Source organism: Cryptococcus depauperatus, chromosome 4 (genome assembly GCF_001720195.1).
Source record: "Cryptococcus depauperatus CBS 7841 chromosome 4, complete sequence".
NCBI lineage: Eukaryota > Fungi > Basidiomycota > Tremellomycetes > Tremellales > Cryptococcaceae > Cryptococcus > Cryptococcus depauperatus.
Window position 1 is genome coordinate 835,806 of NC_089471.1, and position 14,855 is coordinate 850,660.

Sequence of the window (14,855 nt, forward strand, 5' to 3'; positions counted from 1 at the left end):
TATTATGTACGACGGTCCTATAAGAGGAGGTGGGTTTTAAAATTGTCCATGGTGCATTTATTAATTTATTATAGGCAACCGTGGTGGACAAGGTGACTTTCGATGGTCAGCCGTTGCGAACGATAAACACAGAGGCAAGTCGTGGCTTTTGGTGATAAAAGTCTTATATTGGCTACAGAAAACTATCTTGGTCACTCTATCAATGCGCCTGTAGGCCGCTGGACGAAGCACAAGGACGTCCATTGGTATAATCGTGATGTGGACGAAAACGATACAGCCAAGGCTGCCAGGGAAAGGGCTGAGGAAATCAAGAGGTTGAAACAGCAGGAGGAAGATGCATTGGCCGCAGCTTTGGGATATGCTGTACCAAAGAAAGATGCAGAAGGTGGAGGAGATGGGCTAGGAACGGGTGCGAATGACATTCCTGTCAAAAAGAGCGAAAAGGACGACGAAATTTCCAAACTGGAGAAGGAGGAGAGAAAGAGAGAAAAAGCGTGAGGTCTTTGATCCGATAAGGCGTGCTCTAGGCTCACGCTTTACAGTCTTCGTAAAGAACAGCGTGCATTGAAAAGAGCTGAAAAGGAAATAAAACGTGAGGAAAAGGAACGTCGTAAACACCAGCGTTTGGAAACAAGACGTAACGACGATTCTGATCGCGAACGACAGCATGGCGGGGCTCAACGATATCATTACAGGGAGGATATTGAGCGCGATAGAGGTTATCGGCATAAGGATCGCGGCCGAGAAGATCATGACGAAAGAGTGCCTCATAGAGATACAGATTGGGACGATCGATATGGAGAACGACGGCGAGACCAAGGAAATAAAGAACGGAAAAGGACTGAATGGGATAGGGCCAATGACCAAAGATACGATGACCGTCCACGGTCCAACAGAAGACTCTCCCGCTCAAGATCTCCTTAACAAGGGCGATACTAATGGCAAAAATGATACGAGCATAGCCACTGAAGTCAACAGAAGTGAAATGTGCTTGACTGGCATCTTGTTATAGAATTTATAGTCATGTATAGTATTTGTGATGTATGTGCCACCACATGGGAGTATGACGGAATTGCGCTGCATTTGTATTTTTATTGATGGAAAAATAAAATCATTATTTCATTTCTCCTTTTATTTGTTCATCTTTTTAAGTTTTTTTCGTATACAACAAGCATGTCTTGGTTTGGGTTAGTATTTCTCATTGACCTATGCTTCTATTCTGACAGTCGTGCATGTAGCCCCTCAAAGTCTAGCGATGCTGGCGCAACAAACTTTTGGCCTGCGACGTCGTATCACTCTGGGTTCGGCGAGCTCACAAGTGATGACACTGCTGTGGGCTTTACATGCGATTCTGGGATTGAAGTGATGCTGATATGTAGGGTGATAGTGGGTCAACACCAGTAATGCTGGCTTTCAGACTGAAACTCAAGTCTGGTACACTGTCCTCGCGGACGGCAGCGTTGTGATGGTACAAGTTATTTGGTCGTACCTCGGGTATGTCTGGTTCAATAATCGGAATGAACGCTGATACAGTATGCGATAAACTGTAGCGTGTTTTTAATTCCAGCCACTACCCAGATGACCTTCAAATATTACAACCCCACCACCAAAAAGACTGTTTGGAAGTCTGTCAATGCTTCCAATGCCAAATTCGACCGACAAAACTGCACATCTGATCAATTTGTCAGTAGTTCCTTGTCACATCAGGTTGACAACTCAAACCAACTTATCCATGCAGGTTATCAAACACTCTGGCTCTCATGACACCTCTGAAAAATACACCATTACCGCTTCTCTTGATAAGGACGTTCAGATCTCTATCGAATTGAACAAACCTTCCGAGGCTCCCGGTTTCAAGCTTGGTTCCGGACCTGAGGGCGGCTACTCCATTTTTGGCAAAGACAAAGCCAAGAAAGACGGCCATGTGATTCACCGCTTCCATCCTCTGGTTTACAGTTCTGGTTCACTGGTCCTAGACGGGCAAATAGTAGACGTCAAGGGAGAAGCCATGTTTGTGCATGCTATTCAGGGCATGAGACCTAATCTCGTCGCAAGCAGATGGAATTTTGGATTCTTTACAACCGCGCCTGGAGAGGAGGATGCAAAGCTGGGAAGCGTCAGGGCCATCCAAATGGAATTCGAAACCATTGTGAGTCAATTCTTCTTATGTGCCGTACAATATTGATTGACTTGTTAGGATGAATATGGACCCAAGGGTAGCAAATCTGGTCGAACCAAGGTTAACTTTGGTGCTATCTACTCCACCAAAACATCCCCCAACGCTTTCCTTGTGACTGGCCAAACCCATGTTCCGCCCACTTCCGAGTCTCCGTACCCAATTCCTTCCAAAGACATCTCTTCGGCTATGCATATTAATCCTGTCAAGGATTCTGAAACTGGTTACCATGTTCCTGGTGCGATTGAGTTCATTTGGGAAGGGGACAGGCGTGATGGGCAAGGAAGAATATCTGCAAAGGTTGCAGTGGAGAAGCAGGGTAAAGTGCTGCATGAAGGTGGTTTGATTGAAAAGGTAGATGTGTTAGCCGAAATTCCGTATGTGATCAGGAAAGGTCTAGCGGCCGTTACTGGTACCAAGCCATTTATCTATCAAGTGAGTCCTCTCCTATCACTAAGGGAATTCCAAGACCGACACAAGTATAGTATCACAATCCTGCGACCTTGCAAGTCACTCTCGACGAGGAGGTCATTCCTGTTAAGGGATGGATTTTCAACGAGGCTTCTTTTGTATCTGAGTAATGCCTGCATCTGCGTATAGTGTTAAGTATACATTACGTCTCTTGAAATATTTTAATTCATGTGTATCTTCAAAGATCACATAAATCAGGTCCCATACATTGATTTAAAGATCCATAATAATTACCTACTTGTTCTGCAGTTTATACAAAGTCATTATATATCTCAACCTGCTCCTTGCACAAATGTTACATTGGTAATACAAAAGTTTTTAGTTCAGCTCTGCATTGAGATTAGGTTGACTAAGGCCAGAGTTTATGCTGCTACTTGACTGTGGGCTTCATTTTATAGAACATCAAGGCTAAATATAGCTGGTCAAAAACGATGTTATCCTTTTAATTCTAGCCACAAATGTGTCCGATGTTAATACGTATATCCCTGCATAAATGACAATCTGTATACCATGCCATTCTCTGGTCAAGTTTACAGGAAGCAGTTGAAAAGAAGCTTAGCAAGATAATCGCCCTTATCACTACGCCTCGCTAAAATCGTACACCAAGCATGACTGTCTTGGGTAATCGCAGTGATAGCTTGGTGAATTGTAGGTGGTATTGTCTGTATAGACAGAAATGATGGCACTCACCGTAGCTGCTGAGTCTCTACAATGTTTCTACCGTTTGGAAGAACGCCTTGAGCAAACTGGATAGCTCCTTCTACTGGCTCGACTGCTATAAGTTACAGTTTCTAAGAGGTTCTGCACGACAGATACACTCTCGAAGCAATTCCATTAGAGAGTCGAGAAATCATTGCCTGAATGGGCGCTGTACACACCCTAGAGTACCCAGCTTGCAGATAAAACCTACAAACATCTGAGCTTCCCAACACAAGCTTCAAATTCTCAACTTACGGCTAATAGATATATTCCAAACTTCTGCCAAATAAATTCAGCTTTTTAAATAAAAAAATAAAAAAAATAACACTAATCTGGTCATCAGAGTCATTTTATTTGCCAATTTCAGGCACGAGTGTATTATCAATTCACCGAGATTATGTAATTGTTGACGGAAGCAAATCTGGGCAGATATCTGTCGCCTCCACCAGAGGTGTTCATCTTCTTTCTCTATTACATTCAACGACGCAAGAGATATATTGACATTCATTCTACCAAATACACGTCCCACAACATTATACCTTGAGCTGTTGAAAAAGATACCCTCTCTCCATATCATTACCAGGAGGCATCCAGCGATTGTGCCAAAGTACATCACGCAAAGCTTCTCTGTAATGTGAGTTGTATGGCTGAGTACGATCCTGACCAAAACACCAGGGCACCCAAATTGAGCTACTATGCTGTGGCGGTGGGTAAAGTGCCAGGCATTTATAATACTTGGCAAGACGCTGAAGATCAAGTAAGGAAATATCCAGGGTCAGAATGTCGTCTCTGTGGCTTGTTTGCGAGCTTGACATGAAAATTTAGATCGAGATACAAAAAGTTTAACACAAGGCAAGAAGCTGTAGACTTTATTGCGGCTTATACCGTCAGCCTGCCCCCAAATAGTTTCTCTCAGCAACCAGGATCGATGAAATCCACTCTAAAGGAGTTTAGAGATGCCCATTTCCATGCTTCATCACCACCTACAAGGTCTGTTATCGAATCTTTGCCTCATCATTTGCAAGCGATTGCAAGAAAAGGATATTTGTTCACAGAGACTTTGCCGCATCATCTGATTGTGTATACAGATGGATCAGCTAGAGGTAATGGCCAAGTTGGTTCGAGAGCTGGGGCGGGTGTATGGTGGGGTAATGTCGGAGAAGCATTCAATCAGTAAGCGAAATGTTTGATTGGTGCGGCACATTTATGTGATAAGAAACTGGGCAGAGCGTGTTCCCGGCGAATCCCAAACGAATAATAGGGGAGAATTGCTGGTAAGTATGTATATACCAATCCTTTTCTCCAACTAAATTTTGTTATCAGGCTGTCATCCGAGCTATTGAAAGGTGCCCATATCCTGACTTGCCTCTTGAAATACGTTGTGACTCACAGTACACCATTTCGTGTAAGCTTTTCCCTTCATCGATGCTCTTCCGCATAATGACATCCTCTTGCACCAGCTATGACACTGTGGTTGCAGAAGTGGATGAAAAATGATTTCAAAAACGGCAAAAACGAGACGGTCATCAACACTGATTTAATCAAGCATCTTTTAGCACTTTTGCGCCGACGAGGACCAGCTAGTAAAATTAAGTTCAAGTATGTCCCGGCACATAGTGGGATTGAAGGGAACGAGCAAGCCGATGTAAGTTACACAGTCTGTGATTTTACTTGGCTCAAGACATATGCGTACGGTAATAGAAGCTTGCGCGCGCAGGTGGTGCTTTACCGGCGGTGATGGATAATACTCAATGGCTTGACCCAGATCAACAGATTGTTGTCCATGGCAAATCTCGCAAACCTATACAAACAAACCTGGAGGTGTGTTCACTGGTGCGCGATATATATTACTTTCTAACAAGTATTTTTTTTTTTGCTGTAGATTGACGAGGATTGGATTGTGAGTGCTGAAGAGTTAGCAGCCTTAGAAAAAGAACTTGCAGATCAGGATTGATTTCACTGGTGATATACGCTTATATTTTTCAATGTTTTTGTTCCTTAAAGATGTTACAACTGAGTTTATAATATATGACTTTTTGACTATTGAACAACTTGGTCACGTTAATAAGAGTCGATTATAAGCTACAAGAAGTTCTACGCGAGAAGGCCCTCAATGTTTTGTATGGCACTGGAGATAACAGTTGATTCTTCCTTTTCATCGCCAGCCTCGCTCATTGATTGATCACCATCTGTCACCAGTCCTTGGGGCAAAAGTCTTTTGAATGTATCTTGCAGCATTGATTGAAGAGTATAGAGCTCTCGTACTGAGCGCATAAGGCCCTTTAACTTGTCTTCTCGCAATTCACCTGGTAATGAGTCAATGATGCTATCATCTATCAAAGTGGTTTCTCCAAGGAGGTTGGAAAGTAACAAAGCTAGATTGGTGCGGAGAATAGATGACAATGGCTTTGGAAAGAGATCAGTCAATCTGAGCGTCATTGCTATTAGGAACTTACGTCCTCGGCATGAACTGTATACCGACTGTAGAGCTTTGACAGGTGGTGACCTAGAAACTCGGCAGATGCACATCGGCATCGCCGCAAACAAGGGCGTCTAGCGATGCAGTCTTCCTGAATTTCTGCTCTCCGTTATACAAATTAGATAAAAGTGGATGATGAGGACTTACTGACAGAACCAACTAACCTAGCAGCATCTTTTTCAGCCAAAACGGCAGTGGTCATTAAAGCTAAGACAAAGCAGAGAAGCTCCTCTTCAAAGATATCGTCCAAGTCGCTGGATTCCGCGGTTGCTATTTTCTCATCAATTCCCGTTCCTATACTGCCGATCATAGAGTCTGCGCTTTGTCTTCTGTTAACAAAAAGCTTTCGTTGCAACATCACTCTTGCCAAGCATGTTGTCCCTCCCTCGGATCTAATGATCATCGAAGCACAAACAGGGGAAATCGTTGCCAAATGAGCCAAAAATTGTATTGCTCGTTTTGCAAGCTGGGACACTGTAGTGTTTAAGTAAGTCGAAGCTTGTATATAAATATGATTACTCACAGTCAAAAACTCCTGCTTGAGGAGTCGCTGAGACAGCACTACATCCGGCTATAGCTATATCAAGAATATCTTGAACCGGACTCTTATGGCTTATTTGAAACTCTTCAGACTGTTCAGGTAAAGAAGAAATAATAAATGAGATTATTTGTAAACATAGGTTGATGTGTTCAAAATCAATTGCGTGTTCGCTAGTTTGAAGGTCCTATGACACAATGAACTACAGATCAGCAAGATGCCCGTAACTCACTAAACCTTTTTCATACCAATCAAACCTATCTCTGACAAGGCTCACTTCTCTTCCCAGGCTCTTTATTGTTTCGAGAAGCATTTTAGTGGCAATAGCACGCTCCTCAAACGCCAAGGGCATCATCTTACATATTGATACAATGACCATAGCGGACAACCGGCGAGTGGTAAGCTAATATCAATCAGCTCATAACAATTTCGCGACATTCTGTATCGCTTACTTTGGTGGCAGCCCGATTCAATCTTATGTTTTGACTTAATTTCCTTAATTTAAGCACCTACGAGAGAGATTTAGTTAAGGAGCTTCAGCTTTATTAAAGGTTTACTTGCATTGCTTGCTGGTTTAAGTTTGTACAAGGGATCTAGAGGGCCATCCTGAATATTGACAAGCCTCAAGATCAATGATCTGCTTCTTTCAGGATCACTATGTAGAACATGCTCTAGCCCTGAGCCGGATTGTAGAAGTATTACAAGGAAAAGCAAGCAAGCGCCTTCCATGATCTGAAGAATAATTCAATCAGTCATGGTGATACAAAACTGGTCGCAGATACTTACATCATCACCATCCATCGATGCCCCTATAAGGCATTCCCAAGTTCTACCAACCTGACCACAACCTTTCATCTTATTGATCCAAGTTTCATCCAGCATATTCTGAAGCATGTCAATAGCACTATCCAATGTATCAGTATTTCCTCTAAGGGAAGGGAATTCTCATCTACCTTGACCTTCGAAAAGACGCACTGGAATTTAAATCGGCGATTCCTTCCAAGAGATAGCTCAATTCGTCAACAAATCTTCGATTTTCTCCCCTTGACCTCATATCGGAAACAGTTTCTGGAGCTTTGGCTTGTAAAAGATCCTACGAAGCAATTGTTTAGTTGAAACATGAACAGAGAAATCGTTCCTCACAGTCATGAGGCTAGCAGAATTACTTTTGACGAGATTGACAGTATTGTCAATCTCGTATTTTTGTCTCAATTCTGCATAACTGGCTTGCGGCTGGGACTTCTCGTTCTCATTCTCCCCAATCAACGTTGTCGACTTTTGACTAATTCCTCCAGGTAATTCAACCAACATTGTCCGAACTTTGCCGTATGTTCGCTTTGCCTTCCCGCCCGATCCTGGTGGTCTCACTGTCTGAATTGGCTGGTCTGAATCAGTACTGCATTTTGGAGTTGATTTTCGAGGAGACTCAGGCAAGGATTTCATTCTTCTGAACGTGCGAGATGGTGTTAAAGAGGATGTACCAGAGCCAGAAGGACTTTCATGTGGCATATCTCCACCTAAAAGATGTCTTGTTGGTGTTGATGGTGCATTTAAACCAAGGCTTTGTGTCTTTGTAAGCATCCTTCTAGAGCCTCCAAATTTGTGAAGGGGGTGAGAGTCAATACTGCCCTCTCTTTGACTGTCTTGTCCATTGGTAGAGGATTGTGAGAGTGTCCTCTTTCGAGAAATGTTTGAGAGTAAGGACACGTCAGGAGCATCGGAGTTATTCAGACAAGATTCCAATGATTCAATCAAAGGTTCATGTGATTGAACAGCTGCGATTGGTTTAGCATCATGCATGCTTATGACCGATGAAAGTGCTGATGGTGAGGAGGGTGGCTCTATTTGAACATTTGATGTATTATCTTGGTTTGAATTTGGCCATGTAGCTGTTCTCTTCCTACTTTGAGAGCATCCAGGTGGTTCGGTTGCATTTGAATTTGACATCTTCCTGGAAGGAGATGGTGAAAGGCTCCTACTTGTAGAGGTTAAGGACACTGGGGAAGACGATGGGTTCTTAATCCAGTCTCGGGTTGTTGCTTCTTCAGCATTTCCCTTCTCACGTATTAGTTCACGTCGTTCTCTAAGCAAGCCGTTTTTGCTGCTGCTGCTCTTTTCCTCTTTTAATCTTTTATCTTGAACCGTATTCTCGCCTTGACTGCTTTCTTCTGCTGTGATGGTTTCCCCTTTCCTTTTCTCCTTGTGCACTGTAGCACGGCGTCCATACGTCTTCTTGGGAAAGCTAGAAGACATGTTTGCTAATTGTATAGCAATTATCAAAGATGATTTTGTGAAATTGATATTTCCATCATGATATTCAACTATTGAGAAGAGTTATGCATTTTGTTATTACTCATCTTCGTGATGTCAAGATGCGGGGCCCCAGAACCCATATATCTTACATAACATGTTTTTTGTCTTTTTCTTCCGTATTTAAGGTAAAGTAAATGGGCAATAATACAATGATTGTATCTAATACCGGATGCATCTATATTCAGCAATCAAGCCAAATGGTTCTCGGATGGGCCATATTCAAAGCATTTCAATGAAGAAAACAAACTAGTACAGGGTATCCTACCAACTCTCTATAACTTACAATAATAGCACAAATATTGTCATCCCTCACGAATCTGCCCATTAATCTGATAAATCCAAATCTACATAATTGACCGCTTTCTTAGCTGCCCCTCTTCCAACACGAGATGTCGCCTTTGGTGATGGACTTGCTATGAAACTGTCTGATGTCCTGAACATGGCTCACATATTAGAAAGTTACTATTAAAACCTCCCAAAGTTGACTCACGAGCGATTATCAAATTCATCTTCTGAATCATAAAGCTTTTTGGTCTTTCTCCCAGGCGCGGCTTTCTTAGTAATGGTTTTGACCTTGTCTTTCATACGAGTTCCATCGTCGTCCGACTCATTATCTGAAGCTTCAACGTAGCGTTTCTTGGGCGCTAGCTTTGATTTGGCCTTTGCTTTAACGATAACGCTTTCGGCGCCTGAAGCATCCAATACATCTAATTCTCTGGTGGCCAATATAGTTTTAGACTTTGAACTTGTGCTAACGAATTCATCGAGCGTCCTGTTGCCAGTGTTCTGTGCTTTTACTTTGGAAGGTTTGGCTTCCGTATGGTTTTTCAGCGCAGTCAAGTCGGGCTTTGATGGTTCTTTTTCAAAAGCGGATAGTATTGGTTTTTTCATCTGAACCATGTGTACTATACAAATTAAAAAGTCAGGTGTTTGTATGCTTAAACATTATTATAGACGGATGATAGCCACACTGGCAACGCTTCTTACTTACGCTCATGAGCTTCAACCTTGACAACGGGTTCTTTGAGTTTTGTCAAAGGCTTCGCCCTAACCTTTGAAGCTGCCTTTGCTGGCTTGAAGTCATCAGAATCATCACCTGAGTCTTCGCCGGCTGCGTGCTTCTTTCTCTTCTGAGCAGCCTTGAGAGCAGATTTGGTTTTGGGTTTTGAAGTCTTTGCAGCAGTCACATCCTGTTCCAGAAGAAGCTGCTCGGTGAAGCAAATCAGTCTCAAAACCTAGATGTAGACTCCACAAAAACCTACCTCCCATTCTGCCAAGAATTGTTCAAGGTCGTGATTCCAGATATCCTTAGTTTTGAGTTTTAGTAGCTCAACTAATTCCTGCTCTTTCGCATCTTTCTCTGCAAGAAGCTTCTCCACCTGCATGATGAATCAAAATTAGCTGTGATATGGAACTATCGCTGTCACAATATTCTCGTACTTTTTCGGAAGTTAAACTCCATATGGCCATGCCTAAAAGGTAGTCATAGTCGCTTACAAGACCTTCATCTTCATCACTGTCGGCAGGCTCCTCTTCACCAGCGTCCTTAATCTTCTCCTTCTTAGGAAAGGGGCGAAATTTCAGGTTACGCAATTCTTTCACGATATCAAATTTGCGCTTATTGGAAACGACTAGTTCCTTGGCGATGATCATATTGACGAAACGCGCTTGATTAGACAGCCTTTCATATTGTTTGTTCAATTCATCGGCAAGATATTGCTGACAAATTCCTTAGCATACAGATCGGCTCACAAAATAACAAGAACTAACCTTCCGAAGGCCATAAAATTCCAAGCGTTTATGATAGAACTCCTCCAGAATTTCCTCGGCGCTAGAGTATTTCTTAATCTTACCGTTGAGATCAAAACATACCATGTTACTGGTACTGATAGTAGTCGTCAGTTTGAATCGTTTTTCAAATCCTTCTTTTTCTGCGTCTGCGATGTTCTTTTCAGTCATATGAACCTTGAAATGGACTGTGGTGTCGGTATGATGTTCTTCGTAATCCTTACAAATCATTCAGTATTGTTATAGTCAACGAACAGTTGACAAACCTTGACAGTTGCAGGAGTTTTTTCAGATCCAACAGTCATTTCTTCGAGAGTTTCCTTGAAATCCTGAGTCCACCTACGAATAGGTAGCTCGGTAATTTCTAGGGTTGTATCATTGATTTTTTCGATGGCTCCGCTAACTTTGTATTTGTCGCCGTCAAGACGCTCAATTGAACCCTATTAGGAAGCCATCAGCGCCTGATGGATGGGAATACTAACGCTTACCTTAAAGCCTCTGAACCATGGAGTCATCTTAATGACTTCTTGGTCGTTCATCAACCTTCTCAAATTTTCTACAATGTCGATAGGATTGAAATTGGGAATCGCCGAACTCCAACCTAAATTAGTTAGCGTTGGATTTCTAAATAGAAACGAAGAGAGATTTACCAGTGCCAATGCCATCCGCGCCATTTATAAGCAGCAAAGGGACTGTGGGCACAAAATATTCGGGCTCAATACCCGTACCATCTTCAACAAGATAGTTGAGCAAACCATCATCTGCTGGGTGAAAAATTGCACGAGTCATTCTCGGCAGGTTAGTGAAGATATAACGAGGACTAGCGGCGTCTTTACCACCAGCGAGACGGGTACCAAATTGGCCATTGGGTTCTAAAAGGTTGATATTGTTGCTACCCACAAAATTCTGAGCAAGACCAACGATTGTCGAGGTCAAACTGGCCTCGCCGTGGTGATATGCAGTCTTCTCAGAAACATAGCCGACAAGCTGAGCAACTTTGATTTCTTTTGTAAGATTTCGTTTGAAGCACCCATATAAAACTTTACGCTGGCCAGGCTTGAGACCATCGGCGACTGAGGGGATAGATCGTATGTTGTCGGCCATAGAAAAAAGGATCAGCTCCTTATTGACAAAGTCGGAAATGGGAAGTGATTGAACATCGTGATCTAAGAAAGTTCCGGGCTGATGTTCTTGATAAGCCTACACACTAGTTACGTCGGTATGCCATACCTTGAACTGCCTCAACCATTCTTTACGGTCATCTGCTTTTTTTTTATTGAATGCCATATCAATCAGTTGTCTGTCCTCTGCTCGCATAGTCTCAAAAGCCAATCGATGCTTGTCAAGATCGCTAAAGTACTTCTTGGCATCGGCAGAGGTACTCGTACCCAGACCTTTATAGTACTTTGATTCCCATCCTCGGCCATTGTTGTTCAGTGTCTTCCATTCTTCATACTGTGGCATCGTGTAAAAGCTGATTTCATGTTTCCCCTTCCAAACTTTCACGATGGGAGTGATAAATTCGACTAAAAAGTTTGGAATGCGGAGCAGAGAGGGATAAAAATGATCTAGAAAATTGATGATAAGTCCCTTGATATGTGAACCATCATGATCCTATTAAAAGCATTAAGTGATTACCTCCAGTTATTATCTTGACTCAGCGGTAGTAATTCACCTGATCGGTCATAATCATCAAGTGGCCGTAACGCAAGCTATCCACGCTTGTATAATCTTGATTATGTTTAAGGCCTAAGATCTGTTTGATGTGTTGAATCTCGACGTTCTTGACGATTTGATCGTGACCAGCTTCGCGAACGTTTAAGAGCTTGCCCCGCAAGGGAAAAACGCCATATTCGTCTCGGCCGACTACTGCAAGACCAGATACAGCGAGAGCTTTTGCTGAGTCACCTTCAGTTAGAATAAGAGTACAGTTCTTGGAATTTCGACCACCAGCATTATTTGCATCTTCAAGTTTGACAATGCCAGATATTCTTTCGTGGAGATTAGAGTCCCATGCACAATCATTTCAATAACCATAGTGTACTTACCGAGATCGCTTTGCGCCATCGGTTTTCTTCAAAATCTGATCTTGTTTAAACTTGGCCCAATTGAGAACGTTGTCAATGATACCGGTCTTGGCAACTTCAAGACACTAGTCAGACTGGTTATTTGTGACCAGAGAATCGTACCTTTTTTGACGAAATCTTCTGATAACTCGCATTTACTGCCAAAAGCAGATGATTTAAGAGTTAAACATTCCTTAGTTTGAGAATCAAAAGCGGGGTTTTCGATAAGGGCATTTACAAATATCCACATATGGTTCTTGATCTGAAATGGTTTTACAGGTGCAGCCTTATTTTTCTTCTTAATTTGGTCCATACTATTACAGAATGTCAGCAAAGAATGAAGTCAAATGTTACGACTCACAGCTTATTGGCAAGTTGTGTAGCAATCATATCAACATGCGTACCACCTTTTGTTGTAGCAATAGAGTTGGCAAAAGACACTTGTTTAAATTCGCCGTCCGAAAGAGCAAATGCAACCTCCCATCGCTTTCCAGCAACTTCGTAAATAAGAGGAGGTTTAGTCACCGCAGCACCATTGGAGGCTTCAGTTGCCGCTACGACAGAAGCATTGAGATACATCTCAACATACTAAGATTACATGTCAGTAAGCTTTATTCAATGATGGTAATAGAGTCGTAAGGAAGCCTACCTGCTTAAAACCTTTGACCTTGACACGTTCATCATTAAGAAACACCTTCATGTCTTTAACAGTCCCAGCCATATCGTATACTCGTTTCATTAAAAGAGCATTGATGTCATCGTCAATGCCGTCCATGCCGAACCTTCCCAAATCGGGGGTGAACGTAATTTTGGTCCATTCTTCTCCTTTCTTATTGTCTGTAATCTGATGAAAGTTATAAATTTCCGTAGTTGTAACAATCTGAGAAACCAAACGAAAATTTACCTTTGGGGCAGCTTTCTTGCTCATGTTATTAGAGAAAACTTGTTTGTATTTCTTGCCATTGATCTTATCAGCCGTCTCAATGACTAGCAAATAATCATTGGTTGATCAGTATTCAAGGTGGAATAAGATCACTTACTGAACTCGTGTGAATAGATATTTGCTAATTTAGCGCCATAGCCATTTCGACCTCCGGTCAGTTTCTTCTGATCATCATTAAAGTTACTTCCAGCAAGCCTTCAATAATATTAACATCATAATCTGTTCCCCAAGCAAGACTCAACTTACAGATGACCAAATATCAACTCTGGAATCATGACATTTTCCTTAGTATGCATCTCCACAGGAATACCTTTGCCGTTATTATACACTGATATTGTGCTCTTTTCACGATCAATATGAACTTTGATCGAGTCCATGGTCGGATCGTTGATCTGCCAAATGCTGTTAGCTGTGCCTTGTAAAGTCCGATCCCACACAGACTTTGTTGTCAGCAGCATTGACTAGGATTTCGTCAAATATCTTCAGAAATCCGGGTACAAAGGTAATGCTTCTATCACAATATATCAGAAGAGAACATTATGAGCATAGTTCCGACTTACCTATATACCATTGTCTTTGTTTCTGGAGCCAAAACCCACATTGGCTGAGTTATGGATTCAACGGAGCCGATATAAGTGTCAGGCCGCTTCAATACATGTTCTCGTTGCGAAAGCTATAGGTTTATGGGTATCACAGAGATAAACACAGATGCTTAGGTTACTTACTTTTTGATACACTTCACTTGCATTTTTGTTAGTTGCTGGAGCTTTAGAACTTGGCTCTCCAAGATCATCATCATCCTCGTTCAATTTGCTTTTCTTTTTTGGTGGAGAAGAGTCAAAGTCGTCGGAAGCAACATCTGAAAAGGAATCGTTAAGGTGATTTTTTGTTGCAAGAGGTACTTTATTAGGTTTCTTTGCGGTTGAAGTGTTCTTTGCTACAGGCGCCTATGAATCAAATGGTGAGGATATATTGAGCGAGTTTTAGTTCAATTAAATCATACCTTTGCTGTCTTCTCAGTTGAAGTCTTCTTTGTAGGGACTTTCTTGGCTGGAGACTTTTTGACAGGGGCTCTCTTTACTGGAGCAGTTTTCTTCTCCTTTGCTGGCTGGATGTAGTCATCAGAGCCGCTATCATCAGCAATTTGGAAATCGTCGGACTCGCTGTCAGACATTTCGCGAGTAAGAAGCAGAAAGATTGACTTGACAAGTTTAAATACAAAAACTTCGCGTTCATATACTGTTATACAACGCGCCCTATACGCGTCTGTTTATCAAATGTAAATAAGCGATCACCGTGGGAAACCTACGTAGATGATGTGTTAATTCCAAGTGGAGGTGTTGTTCTGTCGTCTTTGTGTTGCCTGCTATTTTCAAAATCAA

At 42.1% G+C, this 14,855-nt stretch overlaps 5 protein-coding genes across 5 annotated transcripts; 2 read left to right on the forward strand and 3 right to left on the reverse strand.

Moving 5' to 3' along the window:
- Positions 1-4: 4 nt before the first annotated feature.
- L203_103629 (uncharacterized protein) lies at positions 5-924 on the forward strand (the record flags this gene model as incomplete). Its single annotated transcript, XM_066213023.1, has 4 exons — positions 5-29; positions 75-134; positions 179-494; positions 543-924. The coding sequence occupies 4 exons, from the start codon at positions 5-7 to the stop codon at positions 922-924; spliced, it is 783 nt and encodes a 260-aa protein (XP_066069120.1).
- A 249-nt stretch (positions 925-1,173) lies between these two features.
- On the forward strand, positions 1,174-2,757 carry L203_103630 (uncharacterized protein; the record flags this gene model as incomplete). The annotated part of the gene is made up of 7 exons (XM_066213024.1): positions 1,174-1,187; positions 1,239-1,332; positions 1,388-1,494; positions 1,551-1,683; positions 1,739-2,149; positions 2,198-2,611; positions 2,662-2,757. The coding sequence occupies 7 exons, from the start codon at positions 1,174-1,176 to the stop codon at positions 2,755-2,757; spliced, it is 1,269 nt and encodes a 422-aa protein (XP_066069121.1).
- A 479-nt stretch (positions 2,758-3,236) lies between these two features.
- On the reverse strand, positions 3,237-3,854 carry L203_103631 (uncharacterized protein; the record flags this gene model as incomplete). Its single annotated transcript, XM_066213025.1, has 5 exons — positions 3,237-3,284; positions 3,338-3,353; positions 3,526-3,553; positions 3,602-3,625; positions 3,737-3,854. The coding sequence occupies 5 exons, from the start codon at positions 3,852-3,854 to the stop codon at positions 3,237-3,239; spliced, it is 234 nt and encodes a 77-aa protein (XP_066069122.1).
- Positions 3,855-5,440: 1,586 nt separating this feature from the next.
- On the reverse strand, positions 5,441-8,616 carry L203_103633 (uncharacterized protein; the record flags this gene model as incomplete). The annotated part of the gene is made up of 10 exons (XM_066213026.1): positions 5,441-5,752; positions 5,803-5,924; positions 5,973-6,299; positions 6,349-6,550; positions 6,596-6,766; positions 6,816-6,872; positions 6,925-7,095; positions 7,150-7,267; positions 7,317-7,456; positions 7,507-8,616. 10 exons carry the CDS (start codon positions 8,614-8,616, stop codon positions 5,441-5,443), a joined length of 2,730 nt encoding a protein of 909 aa, XP_066069123.1.
- A 384-nt stretch (positions 8,617-9,000) lies between these two features.
- On the reverse strand, positions 9,001-14,647 carry L203_103634 (uncharacterized protein; the record flags this gene model as incomplete). Its single annotated transcript, XM_066213027.1, has 22 exons — positions 9,001-9,109; positions 9,167-9,581; positions 9,668-9,881; positions 9,939-10,055; positions 10,117-10,395; positions 10,447-10,683; positions 10,731-10,904; positions 10,953-11,065; positions 11,115-11,646; positions 11,695-12,078; positions 12,140-12,455; positions 12,513-12,606; positions 12,654-12,844; positions 12,892-13,118; positions 13,180-13,374; positions 13,435-13,517; positions 13,571-13,668; positions 13,720-13,865; positions 13,915-13,984; positions 14,034-14,146; positions 14,199-14,420; positions 14,477-14,647. 22 exons carry the CDS (start codon positions 14,645-14,647, stop codon positions 9,001-9,003), a joined length of 4,500 nt encoding a protein of 1,499 aa, XP_066069124.1.
- Between the last annotated feature and the right edge of the window lie 208 nt (positions 14,648-14,855).